General features: G+C 49.9%; 2 protein-coding genes across 4 annotated transcripts in view; one reads left to right on the forward strand and one right to left on the reverse strand.

Moving 5' to 3' along the window:
* Positions 1–27,514, forward strand: part of Rps20 (ribosomal protein S20) — a 59,215-nt gene that overhangs the window by 15,417 nt on the left and 16,284 nt on the right. Inside the window, exon 4 of one of the 3 annotated variants that reach the window (XM_077691319.1) lies at positions 5,635–5,674. The exons of the other annotated variants lie outside the window; for them this stretch is intronic. Coding sequence (XP_077547445.1) covers positions 5,635–5,659 — 25 coding nt within the window. The 3' untranslated portion in view covers positions 5,660–5,674. Of the gene's footprint in view, positions 1–5,634; positions 5,675–27,514 lie in introns of those variants that run through there. 3 annotated transcript variants of the gene reach the window in all.
* Positions 2,001–27,514, reverse strand: part of LOC144159678 (uncharacterized) — a 98,684-nt gene continuing 73,170 nt past the window's right edge. The window contains exons 3-5 of the mRNA XM_077691315.1: positions 8,703–8,872; positions 5,595–5,924; positions 2,001–4,150 (exon numbers count right to left, since the gene is read on the reverse strand). Of these exons, the coding sequence (XP_077547441.1) occupies positions 3,443–4,150; positions 5,595–5,924; positions 8,703–8,872 (1,208 nt within the window). The 3' untranslated portion in view covers positions 2,001–3,442. The remainder of the gene's footprint in view (positions 4,151–5,594; positions 5,925–8,702; positions 8,873–27,514) is intronic.

The following is a 27,514-nucleotide window of genomic DNA, read 5'->3' on the forward strand; positions in this document are numbered from 1 at the left end:
CTCTAGCAATCAAGTACAACGACAACACAAATAGGTGTCTGTGAATAAATGCATCTTTCTTTCTTTGTAGTTGTGTGTGTGTGTGTGATCTCTCTTTCGCGAACATTACCGAACCGCGCAAATTCAACTCGTGCATTCGCACTTTCACATTCTTCCCCTCGGGGAAATGCGGGGAATTTTTTCGTACTCTGGGACCACGAGAAGTGCTAAAAGTAGGGGGCTTCAGTCTACTGACGCAGTGTGCTCGCGAGGCTCGAAGACCTGCTCAGCGCATTTAGTGAGCGGTAACTCTCCAAAATCATGATTTGAAATTCCCAAATAAGAGGATTATGTTGACGCGTGCACCTCAACCTTTGGTTTGCGAACTTGGTTGTCGGCGTAAAGCAAATTACACGCCCGGAAAGCACGCTACGCGTTGAATAAAGCGAGCTTCGTGAATTGATCGCCATGTCTCTTCTGCCTTCTAGACCGACCACATACGGAAATGCCCCCCCTTCCCCCCTCCCCCCGTGACAGCAGTGGAAGAGCAATCCATTTAGGAGGCAATAAGTAGCGAAAACCTTAAATCTCGAGGCGAAAGCGTAACACCTCTTACGTCTCATGGAAGGCGCGAAGCACAAAAGCTCGTCGTTAGGTACGCAGAATCGCCCAGAAAAAGTTGCACGAGCCGGGGAGCGTGAGCAGTGGATCGCGCGCCGGGTGAGAGGGTTGCAGGAGGGCTCCTGGAAAAGGCAGCGCAGCACGCGCCGGGAAAGAGAAACAGCTGCGCCAAAGGAGGCTGGGCGCTGCCACACGTGCAACTCGAGCCGCCTCGAGATGCGAAGGTGCCACCAGGGGTGAACCGGGTGCTCCTGGCGATAGAGAGCGGAACGAGCTTCAGAGGGGCGCTGGTCAAGCGGTGACGGGTGCGGCCACTTAGGTTTAACAGAAAGTTCAACAGCACATCAACAGAAGCTCCCACTCGGCTTAGACTTCACATTTCCAGAAAGCTCTAAGCGTCTCCCGTAATTTTTTTGGACCGCCTATTTTCTATGCCTCACAACGCGCGTCCTTGAAACATGGAGATTTAAGGCTTTCACCCTAGAAAGATAAGTTGATAATAAAATGGCACGAAATTCTAAAATATATATGACGATGGCAAAGCAGGGGAACAAAAATTTGGTTCCTCAACATTCTGTAAGTACAGGAAGTATGTTTGATTGGTTTTCGAATATTGAAAAGAGGCTGGTATGCTCAGTGCCTAACTGCGAGCGCTTCCAACAAGTGATGGCTTTTTATTCCCCTGGTATGTTACTGTAGCGACGGGACACCTTTTTTGCCGTATAAATTCTACACAAGGAACGTTCCACTTTAGTTAACGCGCACGAGAATTTTGTGCAAGGCTCGCGCGTGTTAGGTCTTTTTGCACAACTGTGGTGTAGTGCAAAAAGCCAACCCAAGAACATCCGCCGTGCGGTGAAGCTTGAAAGTTTGCATGTCGTGCGGCAGAGCCAGCTTTTATGGGCTATTTCGAATATTCGAACAGATCGAATTATTCAGCCCGTAAAACTGCACTGCGAATCGAATCAAATACTAAACATCATACGCAAGGTATCCAAAGTTTTGATTATTCGCACACCTCTCAATTAATTTTAGATATTTATTAGAACCACGCAGCCTCAAAGTGAGCACAACACGCTTGGCTAGTCAGTTCCAAAAGCCTGCTCAAGGCTTCGTAGACTGCTAGAAACCTTATTTGCGACGTTCAAAGTTCAGCTTTTCAAGCCTTTCGATGTGCAGCAATATACATGAAGCGAGTAGTTCCATCTGTGACCAGGTGGGCTCTCGCAATACAGACGAAGCGGCCCGTCAAATGTATTTTTTGAAAACAGTTGCTATTGTTGCCTTTTCCAACGGTGATGAAATGGCTGATATGGATTTTTGTAGAATGCTTGCTGGATGATTTTTCTTGAAACCTCCCAGGTTTCATATACAACGCCTTTAAAAATACGCCTTCAGACTCTGACAAACCCTTTATTGACACCATTTGGGGCTGGCAATTTTTAAAAGACCAGATGCCAACTTCGATGCGTAGTTTAGTATATAATATATAGTTGTACCTGCATTCTGAAAAATAATTCACCAAATGTTTGTAACAGACCCTGCTCGGACGTGTTTTAAACAAATTTTTTATTACATGTGTGAGGCACTTGTAGATTAAAAACGACCTGAAATCGGCATCAATGAGACCTGAACTGTGCCAGCAGAACAGAGCGAAGCAACGGACACACATGACGCCATATACTGCCCCTTTCCGCTCTTGCGTGTTAGCATGGTCATTGCAGACTTGAAAGCCCACGTGGTCACTATCTTCATCCGGCGAACAAGAGGCGTGAAAAGGGCCGTTCTCCTCACGCCTTCCTCTCTTTGGGTAGCGGAATTCGGGTGGATTACGTTATTTCCTTTCCTTTTTAAGCATGTCCTTATCACTATGATAAGCATGCGAAGCAGCATAAAGAAACGGGGACGCAGCTCTTTGCGTCTCTACTCTTTTAAGGCCGCTTAGCGATTAGCTTCTCTTGTGACTGAATGGAAACAAACACTGGCACACCCTTGGACTGTTATTAGAGACATGGCTGTTTGATACAGTTGTACACAGAGGTTTTAGTGCAGACGTCTCAACACCTGCATTACGTGCTTTTACTATATTCGGAGCTCCAAAATATAAGTACAGACACAAACTAGACTCGTCTCGCACTGGGCATCGGCTTCTCGCACCAATCAAAGTCGCCCATCACTTTGCGCACTGTGCGAACTACACTCTGTTCCACCAATATTGTGCTCTTGGAGCTGGAGGATGCACAGGGGTGTTGGCAGTGCGAGGGAGAAAGCAGTCCCTAGGCACATTGCCTGCTCCATGTTCATGGAAGCAGACGAGGCAAGCGTTGGTGTACATGTAGATGCTGAAGAAGAACATGTTGTGCACAAGGGACACCTAACTCTAGATGCACTAGTACAAGCGCTTCGCTCTTGCGCTGATATTGGCAGTACCGATGCTAGCGCAACTCAAAGATGTTGCTACAAAGTAACATCAGGCACTGCGAACTGCGTACGTTCTGATCAGCCAAGTGGGAAAGCGCGGCGCACAGCACTCTCTTGCAACAGCAGCACTGCAGTCGTAACTCGGGCGCTAAGCGGATGCTGATTGCCAAGGCACATGAAGTCATCCGTGGAAATAGTTCAAACGTGAAGACGTTTTCAGCGATAGTTTCATTGGATGCCGCACCCAGGCAGCCGGTCGCTTCGCTGGTTTCGTTTTCTACTGACCTCCGTTGCTGGAAAACGCTGAAGCGGACAGGCTTCGCTTCTAGCTGCTTCCCTAATTCCTACAACATTGTCATAGCACCGGGTCACATTAGCCGAGAGGCTACTACGATCACACACACAGGGAGACGAAAGAGCACTACGAGATGGAATCGTACACCGAGTCACTGTCCACGTGTGACGTGCCGTAGCCGTCGTCTCCGGCCGGCTCGCACTCTCCGCCCTTGAAAGGAATTACGTCCCTCGAGAGCAGGTATCGCGGCGTCCGCGTGGCGCGTGGCCGCGGTATGGACTCGTAGATGTGGTCCGTCGTGGACGCGAACAACCTCGTCGACGAGCTACTCTGCCGGTCAGTCCGGAGAACACCGAACTTCTCGAACTCGTCGGCGGTCTCGGAACCGTCCCCGGAGCTGAACTTGCCATCCGCACTTGGCTTCTTCGACGACCTGTGGAGGGACCAGAGCCTCTTGAACGGGTTGCTCGATGTGGAGGACGCGGTCGACTTCTTGGACGACGTGGACATTTGGGACTTGAGCGTAGGCGCTCCCGACGAAGGCAGCGGCAGGTCAACGAACGACGTGGAGGACTTCTTGCTAACCGACGAGAGTGACTTCCTGAGTGTGCGGCTGCTGTGCCTGGGGACGACGTGGTGCGCCACTTTGATCTCGCTGCGCCAGCGGTTGGCGTCGTCGAGGCAGTGGCGCAGCATGCGGTTGTACAGCTGGCTCGATTTGGCCATCCTGCGCGAGTCTCGCTCCAGCACGAACGAAAAGGTGGAGCCCAGGTCGATCTCGAGCAACGTGGGCCGGCCTTCCTGCAGGCTGCAGGCTAGCACCACCTCTTGCTCCTGCGGGGAACCAGGCGCGCATGCGTCACATTCTCCAAGGCATCACCGTTGTGTGGAGAAATCGCAATCGCCTTCTCCCAGTGTGCAGCAAATCCTGCCTGTGTGATCTAGGGTTACCAACTCTTCACTAAAGGAAGGCGGGACGGGGCGGGGCGTACCGCTAACATAGGGAGCCAGCAAAATCAGTTTTCGGCTGTATCTCGTCTCCGCCCGTGTTTTTTTTTTTTAATGCAGAAATCTGAAGCGGACATTACGGCGCAGATAACGTGAAGCCAGCAATGAGGGGCGGAATTTTAGGGGCACGGCTGGTCATCGAGTCATTTTCAAATATCGGGACCACGTGATCCTGCTCCTCGTAGAACAGCACTTAAAACTGCTGTGGGATGTTCAAATGGAGGACAACGAATTGTTTTGCCCACTGTTCCATCTCAAAGCTTACCCCAGGCTGCGCTCAAAACCATGATGCGATTTCCACGTAAGATTTAGCGCATATTCTCGATTTTAGGACCCCACCGATTCTGGGTACCCTCCCTCATTTCAGCAACCGGAAGGTTAAGAAAGTTGGTTTAGGAACGACATAGTTAAGCCATCTTAACTTAAAAAAAAACCCACAAATATCCTCTCCCCATTTAAAAAAAGGACGTGCTTATAATCTAGAAAATACATTTCCACGGAATAAATACATTGCAATAAAAAATGCATTAGAAAATATTGCGCGGCTTCGACATGACTCTGGATTCACTGCTCGGCATGAAAGCTGTGCAGAAAAAGGCAACTCCAGAAAGTTCTTCGGTGGTTCTTTTAAAGGTGTTCATAGGCGAATCACAGCGTGTCTCCTTGAGTCTGCGAGAATGGTAATGCCATGTTCAGACTACTGACGGAACAGAGATGTCCCAAGACATAAACGTAAGAGGTGGTGTTTCACGTAGTTTTGTTGGCCAAGACGTCAGATGACATCGTTTTTTAAGCGTTGCGACATATGCAATAGCAGTGCGTACCCGGTTTATGGCTGTTGGCTTAGCTCGAAACCCCCTTTCCTCCCTTCAGTAGCTGCAACTGTCGCCTCAAATACAGCTTTCATTTCTTGCCCTTCGCGTTAAATTCATTTTTTTATTTTCTACAGTGCGCCCTTCAAACATATAGATACAGCAGCTTTTACCCAAAATTCGGCCTCTGATTGCTGTCAAAGCAACTTCTTTACGCACCCTGAAGTCGGACATGCACTGTCTTGCTATGGTTTCCGGGCAGTTGCTCTCCCGCACAGCGTTTGTGACGCGCAAAGAAGCCAACTTGGTGGTGCATGCTGTGCGAAAGAGCTTGAAAAAGCGGAACTCGCCTTACGGCAGCAGTAACTTTCAGGATACTTTTAAGTGACTGAACGGACACGGGAGAGGGGTCCTTTGAAAGCGCGACATTTGTGGCACCAGGTGCCGTTCACACGGACCTGCACATGTTCTAGCCGGAGGATGCCGGTGAATCCGCAGGGTATCCTGGGCAGCGGGCCGCTGACGAGGCGCACGGTGAGCGGCACGGCGGCGAGGCGCAGCAGCTGCTGGAGCGGGAACACGTGGTTCGGGGAGCGCGACGAGCGGCGGGCCACCGAGTAGAACTTGCCGCGGGAGGCGAGCGGCACGAAGAGCGTCTCGCCGCTGGCCGCGTGGCAGCACTTGGCGTAGCGGCCCTCGGGCTTGCGCAGGGAGCGCAGGCTGAAGCTCAGCCGGATGTTCACGTCCTCGTACACGCCCTGGAAGCGCAGAACCTGGCCAGGGAGAACCTGCGAGGGGGACGATAGGCGAGGGTCGTTGCACACCAATGGTGCGGGAGGGGCGCTTTCGTCTGTCTCTGAACCGACAGCGACAATTCTGAGCATGCAGAAACACTGGGGGAGCGAGAAATATGACACCAAAAGCATAACAATAATGATAATCATTATATTAGTATCATTATCGTGGGTTTTCTTTGAGTATTTCTGCAGGGGATGCACAGTGGCGTTGTAATGACTAGCATACATACGTAATTACAATCAACCCGCCAACAAAACACTAAATCAAATATACATTCATTCAGCATCACAGATGCCGGAGAGCGGTGGCTTCAAGGCGACTGTTCCCTCTACGCGAAGCAACGGTATCACGCACGGTTCTACACCTTTGTATTTATCATTGCAAAAGTAGTCGTATAGAACCTTTATTGGACAAGAAGGACCACTGGTTGCGATGAAAGAAAATGATGGGGGGAAACTAAGGGAAAATAAGAAGAAAAAATGTTGGCAGTTCCCAGTTGATTGAAAGAATGGGCCAGTTCATGGTGACCGCGATAGAGTGAGAAGTTCGGACAGGTTCACCAGTTAGATCGTTGGACGGCCCACTCAAACAACCCGCGCAAGACCGCTTTTAATTGTGCATTGCAATTTCAGTTTACAGTTGCGCACCATTTTGTCGTGTATCGGGGTGTGGTTGGGGACACTCATGTGTACGGCGTCTGGCAATGGCAGGGCACCACCAGACAAGGTGGGCAAGGTGTCATGGTATGGCCGCAAGGAAAAGCATAGTATATTTAATAAATAAAAATAAATAAAAACAACTTTGCAAAACCAATACACACTTCCAACACATTTACACATGCCTCGTAACCGCGAACACACTGTGAGACCTGCACCTTCATACTACTAAATGAAGGCTTACACGATGAATATTAACAAAGAAAGAGGGTTAAATACACAGATCAGTTGAAAACTGAAGATATGCTATGCGTTAAAATGGACATGTCGATCGAACCATGTGCGTTATATTATTAAAGTACGTGTGTGCAAGGCGTGTTATTTGTTTTTTATTTTGTACCAAATGTTTCTGATTGTCGAGTGTGCCTTTATATTAGAAAAATTGCAGTGGTACGATACGGACGCATTCATACTTCGTAATATATAGCCGCACTGCTAATATCTCTGCTGACAACTTGTCAGAGCGTGAGCGATTTTACGATTGGTGCAATCCGCTTAGTGAACCACGGTTTCGTAAGAAATCTGAGCTTTTTAGTGTAACAAGACATTTGTGATACCGTCCAGTGAAGCTGGCTAGTGCCATGATAGTATGAGCCCGATACAAAGGAGGAAGCCAATGTATCATCCATCCTTTGATCGATACCGCAGGCATCAAATATTCGATAGCGGAGATTAGCGTGTCAAATGCTTCATACGAAGGCCTTTCAACTATATATCTGCTGGAAACGCGTAACGCCGAAATCATCTTTTTTCACAATTGGGGCAATCATAAAGGCAAGCGCCACCGGGATTTCTGTTGGAGTGGTCTGATCTTAAAGCTAACCCTCCCGGAGCCGTGTGAAGCTCAGCATCTGTCGTCAGGCATCCCTTGACCGGGGAACCGTGCCTGCCCATCTGTAAAAGAGGGGGAGGCATCGCTCTCCCTGCACGACGGGCATCGGCAGGGGGGTGCAAAATGGGCACTTGCACCCCCCCCCCCCAAGCCAAACCAGCATATTTAAACTTTCTCCTCGCCCTTTCCCTCTCTCCAGAGTACGATACGTTTTCCCTGCCGATGCTCATGCCCTGCACCCCCCGTTCCGACGCCCCTGATTCTGAGCCCTACTCGCAGTTGGCCAGCCATATAACCCTTAGCTCAGGCTTAAGCGGCCTGCCACGCTGCGTTACCGGGAGGGGGCGATGAGATGCATTGTAGGCTTACCAAGGCGGTTAGGAGAAGAGGATCTTTGCAGCCTTTGGAGGTAGGGGGCTTCCATAATCAAACTGGACTAACGCTGTTTCCGCAGCGCAAACAACGCTTGGGTCAGTGGTTAGTGCTGGCTTTCGGTGTGGCTGTTTGTGTGTGTGTGGGAGAGAGTGTGCCATAATTTGTTCATTGACTCTCGTTCTTTTTTGAGTTAGAGCAGATTAGTTTCTTGCTGCTTGGTTCAAGTTTGTAAAAACGTGACTGGATTCGGTTGTTGTTTCTGTTCTTTATTCTGAGGTAAGGCTTCGGAAAGACTGGCTTATGGATTCTGCCTGATGGAGTTCCAGTGGACGTTGTGCATTTATAGGGTAACATAATGAAAACAAAAGCACTAGAATGGAACAGCAGTATAGAAAGCAATAACTGGACGATCGTACATAAGAGATTCAATAACACAGTTGTATGCAGTGCAGGCGGAAAACATCGCTATCGGCGCTGCAGCACAGATACCTGTGCACGCGCAGTCAACTATACGTATGTCATGCCATAGGGCGCTTCGCTCTAACAAGCTCACCCGACGCTGGAATTGGCGGCACTTCGCGGCGCCGTCGTCTATTAAACACACCAACATAGGGGTCAAGTCAATGCTTAATAAAGCGTTTGAAAAAGTTCAGTTGAGCAATTACAATCAATTAGTAATCACTTCGTCTGATGCTGGGATCGCCTGTACCGGTGTATAAAGGATATTGGCTGAAGTTCTCTTCACAAGTGCGCTAAAGCCGGAAGTAGTTTTAACCCAAAGTCACGGGGCTCGCCTGCATGCAGCCAGCAGACGGTGCGAGAGGGGGTCGCGTAAGTGTACGCACCATGGTGCGTCCGTACTCGGCCTTTCCGGTCTCCTGGCTGTATCCGAGCAGCCGGTAGCCCTGCAGGGGTTCCCTGGCCAGGAAGTGCGAGACGTGCGCCAGCGCCACTTGCTCCAGGCTGCTGAAGTAGCCCGCCGTGTGGCCGTCCTCGGAGATGATGGCGAACCAGCCTGGGAAATGCAGAGGACACGCATGAATGAGTAAGTAGCGACGACGTCTCCCTCCATGCTGTCTCCACGTCCTCCGTGAGAAATGCACTGAAACGCGAAAACGAAGCCATCGACAGCTGTACGCAACCGAGAATGGAAATGGTCGCACCCAAAGGAACGAGCTAAGGTCCAGTCGACGGTGGCTGGCGTCCCTGGGCTTCTGGGTTCCGCCCCGTAAGTCGAATAAGGAATACCCGGAACATTTTAATTACGCTTAATTTAAAGTTTCCTTTATGTTGCACCTTTAACAGGACACAGTTAACGCTGCAGCTTTTCTTGCGGGGCATACCGCTTACTGAGGTTGTGCGGCCTTCCATTTGTCTGAATTGCATGACGTCAGTGAAACATGCGACGTTCACGAAACGTAAGGACTCATAAAACATAATGTATCACACTGAAATATTAATGCGTTGCATTGTGTGTCCTTTAAGACGTACAAATAATCTATCGTGTCCTGAATCTTCACTTACTATTCTGTTTTCTTGGTCACCGCAAAATGTAGAAAATTTTGAAGTTGTCGCAAAGCTCTTTGGTGCACACACGGGAAGCGGTGGGATTGTTTTCCGTTTCGGGGAACAGTAATAAGCTTACGCCATTCAAAAAGTTAGCAGGCATGACGAAATGCCCTTCCTTAAACATGTGAGAACAACGAGTTGGCTTCCGCAGTTGTCTAGAAGTTAATCCTTTAATAGAGAACCGATGCTTAAAGAACTACCCGACCCTTCGCCTCCCATGTAAATATTAAATACGGCGGGGTTTGTTTGAATCATTGTTTTAACATGGCACGGAAACCTTCTAGATTAGGAGTATGCGCGTGGGACAAAGCTTCTCTCCAAGGCCCGAAGGAATCAGCGGGCTGGCGAATTAAAAGGCAGAGGGCCAAGCGCGCAGCTCAGCGGCGTAAAGAGGCGCGGTTTAGCCCCTCCGTTTCTCGCCACATCGGTCACCTAGGCAGGTACCCGACGCCCGAGCTTGATGGATCGACGAAGCAGGGGACGGCGTCGAAGGCGAGAGCAGGGAATACTAATGAGCGAGAGGGAACATCTTCGCGGTGTGCGGACGAGCAGAAAGCCGACGCGGAGTATTTAGAAGCGCCGGCCGGCCAGCGACGACCGGGAGGTCAGGCTTTCAATTATCCTCGTGGACCGGTTGAGGCTGCGTTACTTCGAACGCGCGTTTCTCTTCCTTGGGCTAGTGTATGGAGGGAGGTAAGGGGGGTAGCGCAGCTATCGTGTTGTGTACGCAAGCAGGAGAGCTCCGTTGTACGATATGATGCTAGCGGGTGCACTGGCGGATAAACGTTGGTGCTTGGTTAACCTTTTTCATTACACAACAAAAACTGGGGTTAGCTCAAGGATCGCGCAAGGAGAAGCTCACTGGTGTAACACGGAGGTATAAGGGCCACTGGTGCGTGCAGTATTTTCCTTTGTGGTGGTGGGGGGGGGACGAAGAAAGAGAGGAGGAATGGGGCAAGCAGGGGGAAAAGCATAATAAATAAAGAGGTCGTAAAAAATTGGTACGAAAGCCCGGTAATTTCCAGTGCGGAGGGGGGAGGAGGGGGGAGGGCAAAGTATACCCTAGTGTTTAGATCAAACAAAACAGCATAGATGATGGATCCAGCCATGAGAAGCCGCAGAGTTCTTTCTTCATTTTCTTTTTGCGAGATGTTGCGCTACGGAATTAGTGAATGTCATCAAAGGTACAAGGCTGCACCCGTTTCGCGCAAGAGTTTGAGACGAGACCGGTACCGGGGCCGCCATATCCAACGTTTAAGATCTGGGGGTCTCACAGGATGGAACCCTGTACGCCAGAGGTGACGCATTCGCGCGTTTGTAAAAGCTGCGCAAGTCCACAACAGGGGTTCAGCATCAGCTTCTGACGCAGGAAGCATACAAAAGGGGCAGTCGAGGGAAGGGGGCAGTGCCGAGAAATCGAACGGCTGAGGCCGCGGTGGGGGGCTAGCGGGAGTGCATAGCAGTAAAATACTTATTTTTCTAAATACTACCGAATAATAAAATCACGCAGAAGGTGTCCAGCTATAATCTTTTTATAAACAAAATTTATTATGCAAATGTTTACGCAGGCCTGATCGAGATGTGGAACATACCCCCGCTCATCCAGTATCTCAAGCTGCCAAAGTACGGATCGCGATTGGCCGTCTGCCTAACATAATGGACATTGCGCTTGGAGGACTGCTTGGCTGCGGGCTCCAGCGCCTCAACCACGATGACCCTAGCGCAGGGTACGACTGACGTCGACGAGAGAAGGTCAACGTCCTCTCATCCTTTCTACGGCCTCTCGACTAACCAGTATCCAGCAGTTCGCTGAACTTTCCAGAATGTTCCGTACCTTTGTCGAAAGTTACTCCCTCCCTCTTGACACCGGTCCACTCTCCAGTTGACGTTTTCCTCCCCTCCTATTCCTTAGGACTGTCCAATTTGGCTTTCCACTTGACCACCTGTTGCTGTGAGGACTAGGGGCGGCCACGAAATGCTGAGCCACTAATTGAAGAACGTTCCACCTTAAAATAACCTGCCTTCCGCAGTTACCTGAAATCATTATAGCCATTTTTAACACCGAGTCCCCGCCACGGGCCAACTGCCTCCGCTCGCACCCTCCCGAAACGCCCTTCCGCGACAGCCTATAACACCAGCACCATGGTTGGACAGACTCGCCGATGAGGCATCAGCATTAGCGCTTGGTGTTCCAGAAGCCTTTTCAACGGCTTCCCAACCGCTCTTATCCCGCGTAAGCCTGGTGCATCTACCGTAGAACCTTACCTCATCCTTGTAGGTGTAAAATCGTGCGTGATACCGTTGCTTCGCGTAGAGGGCACAGTCGCCTTGAAGCCACTAACCGGTCTTTTTACTGTGCTGCCTCTGTGATGTTGACTGAATATGGGTCCCCGTGCTTTTCGTCGTCCCTCGTTCACCAGTCCTAACGTACAGGCGTGGTCTGCCCTCCGCAACCTCGTGGCTTCCTCCTGTCACCCACTTCTTCCTCTTAATTTGAGCCAGTATGGTCTCCAGATGAGTCTCTTCCTTAATTCACCATGCTCGCTCTCTGTTCCTAAGTGTGGCACCTGTATTTTTCCTTTCGGTTGCATTTCAGGCTTATCCGCGTCCGTTCCTACAAGGTCCTCAGTTGGGCAACAGGAGTACGCGAGTTATAACTTTCAGGCGATGTTAGCCCGTGACCCTCTGTGGCGGCTTTCTTCCAACCGTAGGCACGTGCCCCTGTAAACCCACCCGGACGATGCCGCGCACGTGGTCCCCTGAGCGTTATACTTGCCGCCCTCTTTCTTTCTGGCGACCGCCTGCGCGTTTGGCGCCTCTCCGCGTGCCGCCCCGTGTCCCGCGGAGGGGGGGAGCGGCGGCGGTCGGGTCAGGCCTGAAAGCGAATATGATGGCCATCCGGCGCCTGCGCCCCTCTCACGCCGCTATGCGGAAGTTGGCCCGGGAGACAGTCGGAATACGTGTTATGAGGGACGGCCTCGCCCATCCCGCTATTCTCGCCTGCCATTGTTGCCGGCCGCCGAGAGAGCCAGCGAAATAAGCGCAGCAGCAACGGGCCGCCATCCCCAACAATGAGTGCCGGTGTCAAGGTACGCGTGTCCGCAGCGCGTTCATAACCTGAACCGCACGCACACGGAAGGCCCGATCGAAGTTCGGAGTTTAACGGTACCAGAGTCCTTCAATGCAATTCCAATGCTAAGATACTCCTGTACTAGGTAACTACAGGTGAATTGAGACCTCCTGTCTCTTCTTTATTACAACAAAACCGTGCACCCATCCGTCAAACGACTACGATGGTAGAACGCGAAGCTTTCTCGTGACGGGTTCTCTGGTTGTCGTCTGAGTTTGGACTGAGTTTCGACCATGTCGAAATGTAGCAATCGGATAGACGCCGGCGTCCGAACGCGAGGGACCCAGGTTCGATTACGGCCACTGAAACGTTTTTTTTTCTCTCTCTCTTTTACTTCGCCCAAGATCATTCATCATCATCGTCAGAGAAAGTTGGCTTTCCTGCAGGGTGTTTTCATGTTTCAGACGCCATCAGTGAGAATACTACAGCTTCGCTTTAAAGGCTTCTCGATGGAAATCACATGTAATAAGAATAGCAGGCAGAAATATCGTACAATTTTGCACATGTTTTCCAATAGATTTATATTTCATTTCTAAATCAGCTCTGCACGACCATGCGCAGTTAATGTCAGTGTTCGCTGCAAAAGAAAGCTTCGTTTTAAAACTGCGAAGAAAGGGACCCTGCAACATTTTTTTTCATATTTTTTTTTCTTTAATAACAAGTGACTTCAGACTGTAGTAAAAAAATTATCCAGTACTTAGAATAGGGAGTCCCAAAGTACCTCAGCCGAAAATACTGCTGTACGCCCACCAGATAACTTAGAAACTTGCTCAAAAGAAGTTTCTACCTTCCCAATCTTGGCGTCGTTTCAGCGTTCGAATTACGTCATTCCAGAGATGTTGGGGCCATAGAGTTTCTTACAGTATACACTAGAGAGGAATCTGGCGCTAGCGTCGATGCAGCTCACATCAAGGTTGTCTGTGTCGTCATGGACCGCCATTATACATAGCGCTCGCCTTAGTTTCATCATTGGCTTGGATTGAAACGTTTTAGTGACCGCAAATTAAAAAAAAACGTGCCACAAAAACGCGACGAATAGTGTGCAATTATGTAAGTGGAAAATAAAACAGGCTGTTTTAAAACTAAGAAAAAGGGAGGTACAGCGTACTTTTGCCAGAACGGTTGTGCCTGCTATTCCGCAGGCCAAGGTTGTAGTTACGAACAATGTTAATATTTGGGGGGTAACCTATTACAGACTGTGATTTTATTATTTTACCATTATTTCAAATAATAAGTTGTTTGAAGAGTTTCGAAAGTTTTTTAAGCGTGCCTATGAAAACGTTGCCTTCGTGGTGAACCGGTGCACCGACCGCCAGCTAGTTTAACAAGAAAAAAGAAAACGTGGCGTCAAACAGTCGTGGACGATGACAAGATAAGACGCATACAAGCGCCCGTATCTGCCGTATCTTGTCTTCGTCGAAGTACGTTTTGTTTCTTTTCGTCGGTTACAAATTTCGCGGCGGCATATTACCCGCACAGTCATACGTCCTTCGACTGCGGCGTGAGCAACGTCAGGTGCGATCACGCATTGCCTGCTGTTTCACTGAACACGGCCAACACGGCTACCACAGAAACGGGAGGATTTCGGCTTCCCTGTAGCTGCTAAACGTGTTAATGCATAGTGAAGAAAGCAAATCCCAAAAACCGCTTAAGAATCCAATTGTCATGCCAAGCCCAAGCCAAAAAGGAGGTCTTCCCATGAACCCCCATGACGACATGGCTTACGAGACGCAGTTTCCTCTCTAGTATACTTACTAAGAAACTCTATGGTTGGGGCCACTGGTCGGCTTCCTTTCCGTTGCAGCAGCACACGCATGGGATAGTAAAAAAAAAAAATCGCCACAACAGCAAAGCAGAAACGGCAAGGTCGTATCAGCTGCGACGAGCAAATCACACGGTGCCGTTCAGTGCTGGCGATAACTATGATTTAGCCGTGCTTCCAGGCACGAGGGACAGAGTGATAACATTTATCGGAAATGTTGCAGGGTCCCTTTAAATGCGTTTCTAATGTAGCATGCATAGCGAAATTTCGTATGGTTACGGAATTAGCGTAAATCTCGAATCCGTGCGCCGAAATCTCGACACAGGCGGTTTTCGTGTTTCGCCTCCGTCAGGAAAACGGCCGCCGGGACGGGGATGAAACACTCGTCGTCAAACTTGGCAGCACAACACCACTTAGCCACCGTGTCGGTGCAGTTTCAGACAGTGGCTTACTTACAGTAAGCGACATTGCAGCTCTAAAAATTGCAGTAGTCGGGCGTACGGTGGTGGAAAATAGTCGTAACTCCAATTATTCCGCAGCTCCTGTAAAACCCGATTTTAGCACACGCTCAAGATCCCTAGGTGACTGGTCTAAACCAGGAGTTATCAAATGAGGGTCCGCGGACTTTAAGGGGTCCATGAGGACACTTCAGGGGGTCCGTGAGTCACTCCGCGGCAGTCCTTTTTCTTTTCTTAGCCAGACCTTGCCGCCAACCCATAGAAACGTTGGCTCCGCCGCAAGGCATGAACGTTTAGCCTCCTCATGTAGCGCGCACTTAAAGTCGGCTTTTTGTGGGGCATCGCAATTATGTGGTAAAGCCCAAACGTATGAGCATTTTTCATCGTAGGGTCCCCGCTTTTGCAAGCCCGGAAAGGGTGCCGGCAGGCTCACAGTAGACAAACACTGGTCGAAACTACCCCTTAGCCCTCCGCTGCGGCATGCCTCGGGGTGCGCGAGTAGTTTCGGCACTTCGCAGACTTGGATAGAGACTTCTCTTTTCAAGCTCTATAAGACAAAATGCAAGAACGCAGGGCATGTTTCAGCGGATCGCAAACCGTGTATAATAGGACAGAGGCGCACTACAGGGACTACTAAGCGGACTTTGCCAAAATTTTGTATCGTTAAGGGAGAGCTGAGCGGGTGCTGTTGTACAGCTATAGGGAATTTTCTTGCGGGAAAGTTTGCGACTCCAAGATTATGAATGAAAATCGGCGTAGTCTGAAAATGCATGCTCATAGTGCTAAAATTACTTGGAAAATGCTGAATGAGTGACGTAGTGCTTTGAACGCGCATCACCAAAATCTGCTGCTTAATACATCGGCGTTCTAACCAAAGTATATACGGCAGGGAGCTTCAAAGCCGCTACATTTCCACAGCTAGGTCATATGTATATGTGACAAATAAAAAGTCTTTAAAATCACAAAATATTTTCAGTGAAACCCATATTCGGATGCTTGGGCGGCGTTGCGAGCTAGTACGCACCTTTGCAGCAGAGCACCAAACAAAAAAATGGGGGAAAGGTTCGAAGGGCATTCACGTGTTGAGACTTAACCCCTTGTTCCACCGGTTTTCAAGGCGAAAATCACTGGCACGAGGGTGGGTTTGCGAAGCTAGCGCCCCACGTTGCGATAAGGGTGAGCTCAACTCGGGAAGACAAGCGATAATCTCCGCAAGAGTATGACGTACACCCGCACACGCAATTCCCCGGTACTGTAATCGGCAACTTCATACGTTATCCTTTCTTCCTGCTGTTGGCGTACCGCTTCCACTCGCTCGTTGTACCAACGAGTAAGCGGCCGGAAGACGCGGTTTCTCGGCTCATTTTATTCCTACCTGACAGCTTCATCACGAAGAGTGAGCTTGAAACCTTGTATCTGCTAACAACAACAGGGTTTTACCCGATACATTCGCCGCTCGGCGAGCCAAGCTGTGACCCTTGTTTAGCGCGCAGACGCTTGTCGGAAGAAAATAACGGGTCGCCGCTAGCGGCTTCCTCGCATGTAGATACTTCGTACCCTTGCCCGCCCCGTCGGTTTTTCTTACAAAGGCTTCTTTTTTTCCTTATTTGTGGCTGCGTAGCTGTCCGCGACCGTGTGTACCCTTCACGCGAGCGCAATTTGTGTTCCAAGAGAGCCGAGGCGCTGTTGAGACGTCCGCAGAGGGCAACGCCGGCGGCGTTGAGGGCGCCAGACGTCGTGGGGCGCGGCCGGCGAAAGGGCGGAGACGAGCGCGAGATGCGCCGACGCGGCGATGAAAGGCTGGCACGGGCGAGGTGGTTCCGCACTGACGGGGCAGGCGTCGGGACCGAAGGGGAGAGGTGCGGACAGCTGAGCGATCGCTTCGGCTGGGGCTGCGTCTGGTCTGCGCAGCGCAACCGAAAAACGGTCGCCGGTCATGCTGCGCAGTGCTGCCACATCCAACGTTACTAGAATAAACTGCCACATCCACAGACTGCTCAGTAGTTGAGAAACACGGGAAGCATTCTCTTCGAATTCATCATCACAAGAAACTGTTGGAACGTGTCTGCACCAGCAGCGACGTGTGCGTGTTAAAAAGTGCGGAATGGATCCGTACGGCGCACTACAGGAAGTCTATGCGAGAGGTCGTCTTCGTCCTCGCCTGGAAATCAGCAGGCTAGTGACGTTGTAACGACGACGATGATGATGTGAATGAGAATGGCACAAATAACGACAATAACCCTTCGCGACAAGCAGTAAATTTTTGTTGTTGCTTAACTACTGAAAACAGCAACAACAATAAAAGTAGTTTGGCTCACAGTAAACACTCTATCGCAGCTATTGCAGTCCGTAAAAAAATACACGAAAAGTAAAAAAAATGCAACGTCATAGGCGCCATTTCCGCATGAATTCACTACACAGGTACTTCGAACGCTAGCAGTTTCCGATGTCGTAAATAAAAAAAGCGACACCGGGGGGAAACGACAAGCGGAAGGTAAAGTAGTATAAGTGAGACGTGGTTGCCTCCATCCCCCAACCTGGCTGGAAGCAAGAAATGTCGGCCGCCACCGCAAGAGGAGCCTGTACATTTGTGTCGGGAAGGCAACTTCCTTAGTGGAGCCCGGAGGCGCGATCCGAAGGGGTGGAATACGATCGCTGTCCTGGCAAACAACACCTTGTGAAGCAGCGAAGTGTTACCGCTGAGGAAATGCTCCTGTGCGATGTCGTCGTGGATCGACAAGCTTGCGAACGCTGAACTTGGAAAAACTTTTGCGCTATCGAAGGAAAAGGGAACTAACAGAGGCGTCACTCGTCACTGGCGAGAAAAATCTCCTCCAGCTCTGGAAACCGTTGATCAAACCCAAGTTCCCGCCAGCCCCGAAAAAGCTGACTGCTGACGAAATTACAAATCGGGACCCGACATCGCGCTTTCCTGTTTCCGTGGGATAGAGGAGAACAGAACGCTTGGATATGGGCTGCACCATGAAGAAACCTCGTTGTGTTAGCGCACAATGGGTGAGGTGTCGGGGTGTACTCTTACATCTTGCTCAAAAACTGCAGCTTCAAGCTGAGTGATAAAATGCTGGGTGACAATAAAAAACGAAAAAAAAAAAGCGGGAATGGGCAACGGGTAGCTCGGGCGAGTTGGTAAGGCATGCATACGTCTAAAAGAAAGCGCAGAATTACGACGGAGACAACAGATATTCTGCCGCTTTGTGTCGTGTCTCTCAATCTCTTGTCCCGTTTGAAATTTTGCGCTTTGTTTTAGAAGCTGGGATACTGCGGAATATCTCCATTTCTAAACACGCTTGTTGTTTTGCATTGCAAGCGAGCGATCGGCGGCCCTGTTTGAATAATACTAAGTTATCAATTTAAAAAAATTGAGAGGAATAAATACGTATGTTCCCCTGTAAGGTTGTTCTTACGCAGGTATGAAACTAAGAGAGCGCATTTCAATTTTCAGGATTGCCGTGTGTCATGAAAACGATAAGTAGAAAATTGGAAAAGGAAAAATACTAAAACATTGGTTGGTAAACTCATTTCGAGTAATGCACAAAGAAAAAAAGATTGCCGAGACGAGCGAGCGCAACACAGAGCTACTGGCATTAACACTAACGCAGGCTTTAAAAAACTGCATTTTAGCTATGTCCATGAAAATAAATGCCGCATAAGTTGCCTTATTCTCATTCGAAACCTTTTAATTCGTGAAAAACTGCGGCCTGGTCAATAGAGCCATGACGCGTCTAGTTAATCACAGCCGCGATTCTTCCAACTCCGTCTTAGCTGGTGGCGACTGTGGGCCTCTTTTTGCGATGTCAGGGTGGAAGCGATCTTTATGAGGTTGTTCGGTGGGTGTTGCAAGGACACCTGCTTTAACTACAGTTGAGTGAGTGGTTTACAAAAAAAGTTACGGCCTCTGAATTTCGTATGGTTGCCATCACGACCATGCGAAACACGGACCGAATAAACAGTGAAGTTATCTAAAATTCTTATCAATCGAATATCACAATGAAGCCGACGCAATGCAATTTTCTCTTCTTTTTATTTCAGCGTCTTCTTCGCGAATTGCAGCTCATTGCGGGAAGTTATAGCGAAACTGTTGTGAAATGTGCAAGAAGTTGCATGAGTCACCGCGCATCCAGAGCGCATAGTATACCTTTTCGCTGACTATAGTTTCCTGCTGCAGCCTATGCGTGCGGCTGCGTGATCTAATGACTTATTTATCGAGCGTTCAAGGCGAAGGCTGCGGAACGCAAGCTGTTCGAGAAAGAGGAGGTAAAAAGAACGAAAAGGAGAGGAGAAAAGGAGGGCGGAGGGATACACTTAAGTGCGACATTGAATGTGGACATGTGTGGGCAATACGTAACCCAAGTACCGTACGTGAGCTGGCTTGAAACGCGCCCAATTCGCTTCTTGCTGCACCCGCCTGCGGAGTTGACCTCCACATTGCCGGCCTTGTGAACAACGGCTCGCAGGGGGCATGCACTGCAGCTGCCGCTCTGAGATGATTCAAGGAGAGATGGGTTGCCCAACGGGGTTCGGTATGTGCGCATTTGTCCCCATTAGCTATAAGAAGCACGTCCACATCTTATGCATCGTTCAAATTGGTGCACTCGTCCGTCATTTCAAGAGACACATAATTGCGGCGCGAATGAGTTGTGTGCTTTGCGAGCGGGAGCTGCTGCCGTTTCAAATGACGTCGAGGGAGAGTGAGAGAGAGAGGGGGGAAGGACTAGACTTTATTCAACTCAGGACTGCGCCAGAAATCCTTGTCCAGGTGGCCTTATCCGTGGAAGCTCAGAACTAAAGCTCCTTCATCGGCTTTACAGATGAACGGGCCCGATATGGTAGTCGCCGGATTCAGCCAGGCCTGCCCGGGCTGGGCGCGTAATGTGGCTTGACAGTCCACAGTAAGGTAGGGCATAATCTCAGGGAAGCCCCAGAGCACGTAACCTTCGCACCGAAGAAAGGGTAAATTATTTGTAGCCCTTGCAGATATTGGCAAGGCTCGTGTTTGGGCTTGCCACACTGGCCATACCTGCTGCCTGTTTAGACTGGCGTTTGGAGGGTGGTACGATCTCCTGTTGAGTTGCATATGAGCGTTCGGGGACGGCGGAGAAGCTGTTGAACCAGGGATGTCCGGCGCGCCATTTCTTATCGCGGGGTGGGCGAGCGAGTCACTTCTTTCATTGCCAGCGTATCCAGATGTACAAATGATGTCAGGTGTTTGGTGGTAGTGCTGGTTCACTCTGTCCGTCGAGATTTCGTTTAGGTTGCCTAGCACGGCGGGAGCCTTTTTCCAAACAGTGAAGACTATTTTAGATGCGAAGCATCTCTTGCTCGGGGGGCGGATGTCCCGCGTCCGTGCCCCGTCCGCAGCGCCTCTGATGATGATTGTGGCAGGATGCCCTTAGGGATTGGCCAACCAAAGAATCCATCACGAGATAGCTTCGCGTTCAACCACCGTCGTCATCTTCCCGTAGGGGAACCGCTGAAGAAGAAGAAGGAGAAGAAGACAAAGCTGCGAAGACGACGGCGTGTACGTTGCTCTCAGCCGGTGCACCAACGTCAACAACCTTTACCTCACCAACGCTGACGGAGACTACCGATTCTACCACAGAGACGACAACATTAACAAGAACATGATGGACGAGTTTCGGCGCCTCGAGAACCACCGCCTTCTCACCGTAACACAACCGTAACACAACAGTACCGTAACACAACAGCCAAAGGTGTGGACCCGGACGCGGAATTCCCTCTGGCGCTACTAAACACCAGATCACTCAACATAACGGCGACACACTGGAACCACACAGAACCCCCATGATGCTTCGCATCCTCATTAGGGTTCCCCACGGGAAGATGGCGTAATTTTTTTTTTCAAGGAACGCGACTCTTCACTGGCATCTGTCTTCAATTCTTGTAGTATCCATGTCGCGCGGCAAAGGTGCGCCATTTAAGTGTTCACGAACCGCGTCGTTCAGGTGGGACACCTTTGCCAGTTCAAAGTTTTAGTTCGATACGTGAAGTGTTGTTAGTGCTGCTTAGGATTTGTATTCCTTGGGCTGCGGTTCGAAGAAGTCGGAATTGGTTCGTTAAGTGAATGGACTGTAATAAGCTCTCCCAGTTCTGAGGAGGGACGCATTGCTGCAGATGCTGAGAGGAACCTTTGTAGTTGTCCTCGTGAGCGCTTCCAAACACAGTTTATTTCATTTTGTGAGGGCTGAATTATCATCAGTCGCTGTGGTGTGCGAATGGTCGCGAAAAAAGTTTATTCCCTATTGCAGGCAGCAGGCCAATTGTCAGAGCGGCAACAATGAGCACGACTTCCAGTGCACAATAACGCAAGCTCAAGGGTGTTAAAGTAATCCTAAACTATGAAGTGCAATGTGCCTTATAAAGCACCATAAACTGCGCATTTGTTTTTCTGTGATTGTTTCGGGAAGGCTCCAACGTCGTTATGGATTTGGGCCTATATGGGTCGAATAGTACATGATATGTTCATGTTTAGCACATTATACATGGCTGCACATGCAAGACTGCGTGGGAAACGTGTGCACTTTACGCCTTTCACTTGTCACTACAATGCACGCCACGAGCCTGCAAGTATGCTACTTCAGATTCCAGTGGTATTTATTCTCAGGGTGTGCTGTAAGAAGTTGTTTAGTACGCCGCTCATTGGCAGCTAAGGCTAGAAGACTCTCAAGTTAGGGAAGAATAAACGCATTTCTAATACGCGTGTTTTTGTGTTTTGAGAGCATCCAGGCACCGTTAACCTGTTGTATGTGCATGGAGACCGATGTGGGAATGCATGGTTTCAATAGAGGCGAAAATACTTTTTTGTTATTTACAAAACACAATTTTCCCAATTTTAAGGCGAGCATAACGTAATTTGGATCAATTCTGTGTCTGTCGGGTAGTGTTATGTATTCACTGCAATGTATTTCGTACGAGGTGCACTTGTGTAGCTTGAGCCAGGGCTCTCTTTCAAGTTCTCGTGGCGGTCTGCCCGGGCTCTTCAGCTCCACAGGGAAAACAAGAGAGGGATGAGTTGGGCCATTGTCGTGTCTTACAACGACGGCTTTATAAAGGAAAAAGCAAGAAGAAGGAACTGAACAAATAAAAAGATTCAGGAACGAAGACAAAGATGGGTGAGACGTGTATTTGCGTGCCAGGATACTTTACAATGCCTGAGAAGTCCGTGACCCACTTTTCTTTTCTGTCAGTACCTTCCTTTTTCGATAGTTCTAACGTTGCAGGTCAAGGGACATTAGAAACGCGAATCGTCGCTGATTGTCGCGGAAGATGAAAGGGAAAGCAAAAGGGTGTGCTGAGACGCTCCACCTCAATGACAGCACCCCGGGTGATGCGAAACTAAAGAATTCCAATGCGCTTTATGTTAATTTCATGCAGATACCAAAATGACGTCATGAAGTACAAAATTAGGTCACCCACTGCGCAGGTTGTTCTCTATTTTTGTGAGGGCCAGATGCTTCCTTCTTAGATTAATAAACGGTGGGAATCTAACGAACATGGCGGCAAAATGCAGTGTTTCGTAGCCGCAGCTTGTAGCTCGGCCGCGAACGTAGGCTACGCGTGTTTCCAGCGCAGGACGCGCTGAAATTCGAAACTTGCCTCTGTCGACGAGCCTTTTTTCGCAACGGGGCAAGCACAGCAGAGCTGGGCATATGGCCAGCGAAATGAAAGCACAACTCGAAAACCTGACAGGAACAATGCAGGGGATAGCGAGAGTATAAGTAAAAACTGGCAACGTTAAAAAAAATATAGGGGGACAGGCGAAGGCAGAAAGATGCTATTGAAATCACCGAGATGCTACAGCGAGCGGGTACGGGTCAAGGAAAATGAAGAACAACGAAGCCCCATCTGCGGAAAAGTAATTTAAGAATCGGTGTCGAAGTAATACGACGCTCGAAAAGGCCCAAAAGGCCTAGTGCGGCACGAGAAGTTTCTATGATGAGTTGATGACTGAAGTGCGTAAAGGAAGCGCGTTGCCGGAGGCATTGAAGTCGTCCTTGTGCTTGGCCCACTAAGAACGTAGGAGCGCAGGACGTGCACACGCGGCAAAGGAACCCCATAGCGCCTCAAAAGCGAGGAGGAATTTCGACAGACCCTCGTCGTCGCATGCAGTCGATGATGTGCTTTGAGTTTGTTCCTCGAGTGGAATTCTTTCCCTGCGACTCGCATTGCGTCATTAATCGCCTTCGCCCATTTCCATTGCGGTTGTTCGGTTCTTACGGTCGCCGTTGCCTTCGCTGCTCGTCGGCGACATCCAGTCTAGCTCCCAGAGAGACAAAGCGGCCGCTCGAAGCTCGAGGCAGTGCGCTCGCCTAAATCGCCAACCCTCTGCAACTGGCCGGCAGGAACGCGTACGACCCGACCCGACTGCACCGCAGACACAGTCGAGCGACCCGGCCGAGCGATTAGCGGAGCGACAATGCCCACAACCTAGAACTCTCAATATACAAGTTCGAGCTTTAGGCATAAGAATGAAAAGAGAAGAACAACGCACCGATAGTACGGGGGTTATGCGTTCACTATTCGCTAATGATGTTTGGGGCCTGAATCGCTGACCCCTTACGTTCGCCCATCGCGAGCGGTGGTTAGTCGTTGATGTACAAACTCTAGGCGAGATCCTTACGACGGCAGGGAAACGCCCCGTTTGATGGCGCACAAATCTCACTTGCAGTCGATGCGTGCATTGCGTTACACGGCACCTTTGTTTACATGCTTCAAGGAGGTCACTTCCATCCCGCCACCAGCACTGCGGCTCAGAGATAACAGAGCAAGTGGAAGCCTATATGAGCGGAACCTGCGGCGGGGACACGACTTAATAAAATGTGCTGAGGAAATGTAAAAAATTCAGAAGAGTAACTTAAACGGCGGTTCACATCTCACACACGCTTACCGCCGCGTAGCCCGCGGCATACGAAAAAATTCAGGGAAGCTTAATTGCACTCACGCGAAAGACTTGAATGGCGAAGCTGTTGTAAGTGATCATTGACGGACACAAAGCTGAGTTTTATTATCGTTGTAGCGTCGTGGTTGACGTCGGCTGCATGGAATTTCAACGACCTTATGTTGAGCGACGCCAGAGCGAGCTCATCGTTTTGGTCGACATTTTCGTACGCCACACTGCAAGTGCGACTGATCGCCTCTACAGCAAGTTGTTGGGCTAGTTGGTACATTTTAACAGTAGAAAAACCGCGCGCCCAAGATAAGACTAGCACAAAGGCCCGTCCTGCCCCCTTCGTACTAATCTTGTCTTTGACATGCGCAGTTTTTCTTCTCTAAAAATTATCGCCTCTAACGGATGCTTCGCACGCCGAGCCTCTCGAAGCGCGGCCTCTTCCTCGGCCGGGCGAACTATCCGCGGCCGGTTCGCGTATTTCCAAACGTTTCGCTGCACACAGCACCCACGTGACATGTCTGTTCGCGCGATGCAGAACGGTAATTAAATGTCGTCATTGGCTGCGCCCCAAACCTAAAGTGACCTAAAACATACCAAATCCATATTATAAACAAAAACAAGTATATTTGCGTTTAGAAAAAGAAAGATAAGCAATAATAAAAAAAAAAGAGACAAATCTGCTGGGGCTCGAACCCAACCCGCCAACGGCAGTACTCTAGTATTCTACATCGAGGCCACACAGCCCGAACGATGGGCTCCTTCTCGCAGGCGCTCTAAACAATAGCACGCGCAGTGTCACGCGGGTGCTTTCTGCAGCGAAGCGTTTGGAAACATGCGGCCGGGCCACGAATAGTCAGTGATCACCTACAGCAGCTTCGACATTCAAGACTTCTACTGTACAGAGCGCATGCGCACGACAACATGAGGACGAACGAACCAGGGGCGTACGCTATGACGTGTCTTTCTTGTTCCGACAACGTCCTCGTTCCGACAAAAATTGCCAAACAGCCACTCTCCTGCTGCTCTCTCCTACCCTTCCCCGCTCTGTAGCCTTTCATGTCTGCCGGCCAGCGCCGCTTCTTGGAAACTACGCAAAATAGTTTAAAGTTTGTTTAGGGTTCCCCAGGCGGCGCTCCTACGCCTTCTTCTTCTTCAACATGCCTGTCTGTCTTGGTCTGGCGCTGATTAAACCACCTTTGCCTCTTAGCAAAATCACTTGTGCTGCCGCACGCTGATGCCGGCTTTGCGCGCTTATCTACTTGAATCACGGGCCCCGAAATTTTCTGAGTGGGGCATCCCCCTCTGTCCCCTCCGCATTTCGGTCTTGTTTTATTTGGCGAAGTGGCGAGCACACGCTGCATCCAAAAGAGCTTGTGGCGGTGACCCACAGGCGGACATCACCGATGAGAACAAGGAGGGCGACCAGGCAGCCACTGCGACGTGCTGGACATGCAATACCGGTGCCTCTCCAACGTTAAGGCACCTACTGTGGGACTGCCCCGGCCTTTCACCGCTGAGGAACAGGCACAAGGGCGCCGGCGTTACCTCATTGGAAGAATGGAAAAATCCCGCCCCCTCACTTGGACGCCACGAGCACGATCCTTTCCTTGTGGGAGTTCGTGCGAGCGGCAGACCTGACCGGACGACTCTGACGGCCACCCCACTCCCTTTCCCTTCTTCTCTCTTCCCCAACTAGGCTAAAAAGCCCCCCGTATCATTAATAAAGTTTCATTCATTCATTACCGCTGTTCGCACTCCGCATCGGTACGCACTTTTAAAATTGAAGATTGTACTGTAGAAGCGTCCCGACAGCGTGGCAGGACCTTTTGTTTTGGCTGCTTATCCTTTTGTTTTTTATAATCTTCTGAAATTTACAAGCACGTGATATTTTTGAAAAGTAATAGTAGAAGTGAGCGCTCGAATAAAAAAATTGCACGCAATTTTTTCCTCCCTAAATCCTCCTGAGAGAAAAATATCAGTAAAATAATGGCTGCACCATGCGAAAATATCGTTTTTCTGTTCACTATTTATCTAGTCGACAATTAATATGTTCTCACACTATTTCAGTTTCGCCTCCGTCAGTTATCGTTGGAAAAATGCAGAAAATATGAAGCGAGCGACACGTTGAACGAGATCCCCAGCGCGCCCCAGAACTATCGCCCCGTCGCGGCTAAGATGCGAGCGAAACGGCTCCTGAAACCCAACAGGCAAGTCGACAGACACACGGGTGCGGCGTTCGCGACTCGTGAGCAGTGACGTAAGGCGGCGAGATGTCCGCCGGCGCGCGCCACATAGCGAATGAGTGTCTGAACTAAGCGTCCCTACCCTTCCCATTGAAAAGCTCGCGATGCGTTAGGCAATGTTCCGATCAAGTGTTGCCACGATACGGCGAACGCTGGACTTTTTTGTGGCCAGTGTTGGCCAATCTTCCTATGTGGGTAAGCCTAGCTTGACGAAAGTGCGCTCGAGGCACGGGTGCACGAGTTCTCGGCATTTTCTTGGTATTTTTCACTGCGGACATCATACACAAGCGATTTTCTGAACAGCCTCGCTGTAGACGGTGCACGTTTTAAATGCGGAGCATTTCTTAGGCTCGCCTGGTCTTCCGTCGTTGATGGCGGCGCCGTCCACACGCTCACTGCGCATGCGCAACTCTCCTCCTTACACCTACAGCTCCGCGATACTACACTATATAAAAAAAGAAATAGTTAGCGGCGCCCGGTTTCGTTCCCACGACTCTCTGGCCGCAACGGGAGGTACGCGGTGCTCTTCCCACTACGCTACAAATCCGGGACAGGAGCAAGTGCTACGAACGCGCCTTATGTCCTTGACTCATTCAAACTACGTCAAGAAGCTACTGATACAACGAAGGCACGCGAACCTGAACGTCAACGGAAACGACGAACTGAAAACTTTAGAGCAGGATGCTGAATTTCCCGTGGGAAAGCTGTGGCGGGAAGCGCCACGCGCCTTGCAGCTCAACCAGCCCCGTCCGCAGCGCCTCTGATGCTGATTGTGGCAGGATGCCCCTAGGGATTGGCAAACCAAAGAATCCATCACGAGAAAGCTTCGCGTTCAACCACCATCGTCATCTTCCCGTAGGGGAATCGCTGAAGAAGAAGAAGGAGAAGAAGACAAAGCTGCGAAGAATGTCCTTTCTGCGACGAACTGGAAAATATAGAACATTTTCTATTTAATTGCCGCAGCTTCTCCCCAATACGACGCACGCATCTGGAGTCAACCTTTAGACGCCTTAACGTTCCGCTATCTAATTCCGAGGTCCTGTCACTAGGCGCTTCCGCCCTAGGAGTCTGCCACAGGGATGTTGTGTCTGCCCTCCATTCTTATGTTGTGGCGACAGGCAGGTTTTCCTGCTAGCCAGCTAAACATTCACACATAGCTCATTTTTCTTCCTGAATCTACTTTCATATTATACATATTTAAAAAATTCTGTTGGGTATTTCCTTTTCTAAATTTTGGGATCTAAAATAATATAGGTCACATTCTCATTAGGCACAAAACTTCTTGGCCAATCCCCCGGGTGGGTATGTGCCATGGTGGGAGGCAACCAACCAACCAACCAACGACGGCGTGTACGTTGCTCTCAGCCGGTGCACCAACGTCAACAACCTTTACCTCACCAACGCTGACGGAGACTACCGATTCTACCACAGAGACAACATCGACAAGAACATGATGGACGAGTTTCGGCGCCTCGAGAACCACCGCCTACTCACCGTAACACAACAGCACTTGAGTGCCTTTGCCACCGGTGTGGACCCGGACGCGGAATTCCCTCTGGCGCTAGT

This window comes from Haemaphysalis longicornis, unplaced genomic scaffold (assembly GCF_048455015.1).
Source record: "Haemaphysalis longicornis isolate Haplotype H1 unplaced genomic scaffold, Haemaphysalis longicornis Haplotype H1 scaffold_10, whole genome shotgun sequence".
Classification (NCBI taxonomy): domain Eukaryota; kingdom Metazoa; phylum Arthropoda; class Arachnida; order Ixodida; family Ixodidae; genus Haemaphysalis; species Haemaphysalis longicornis.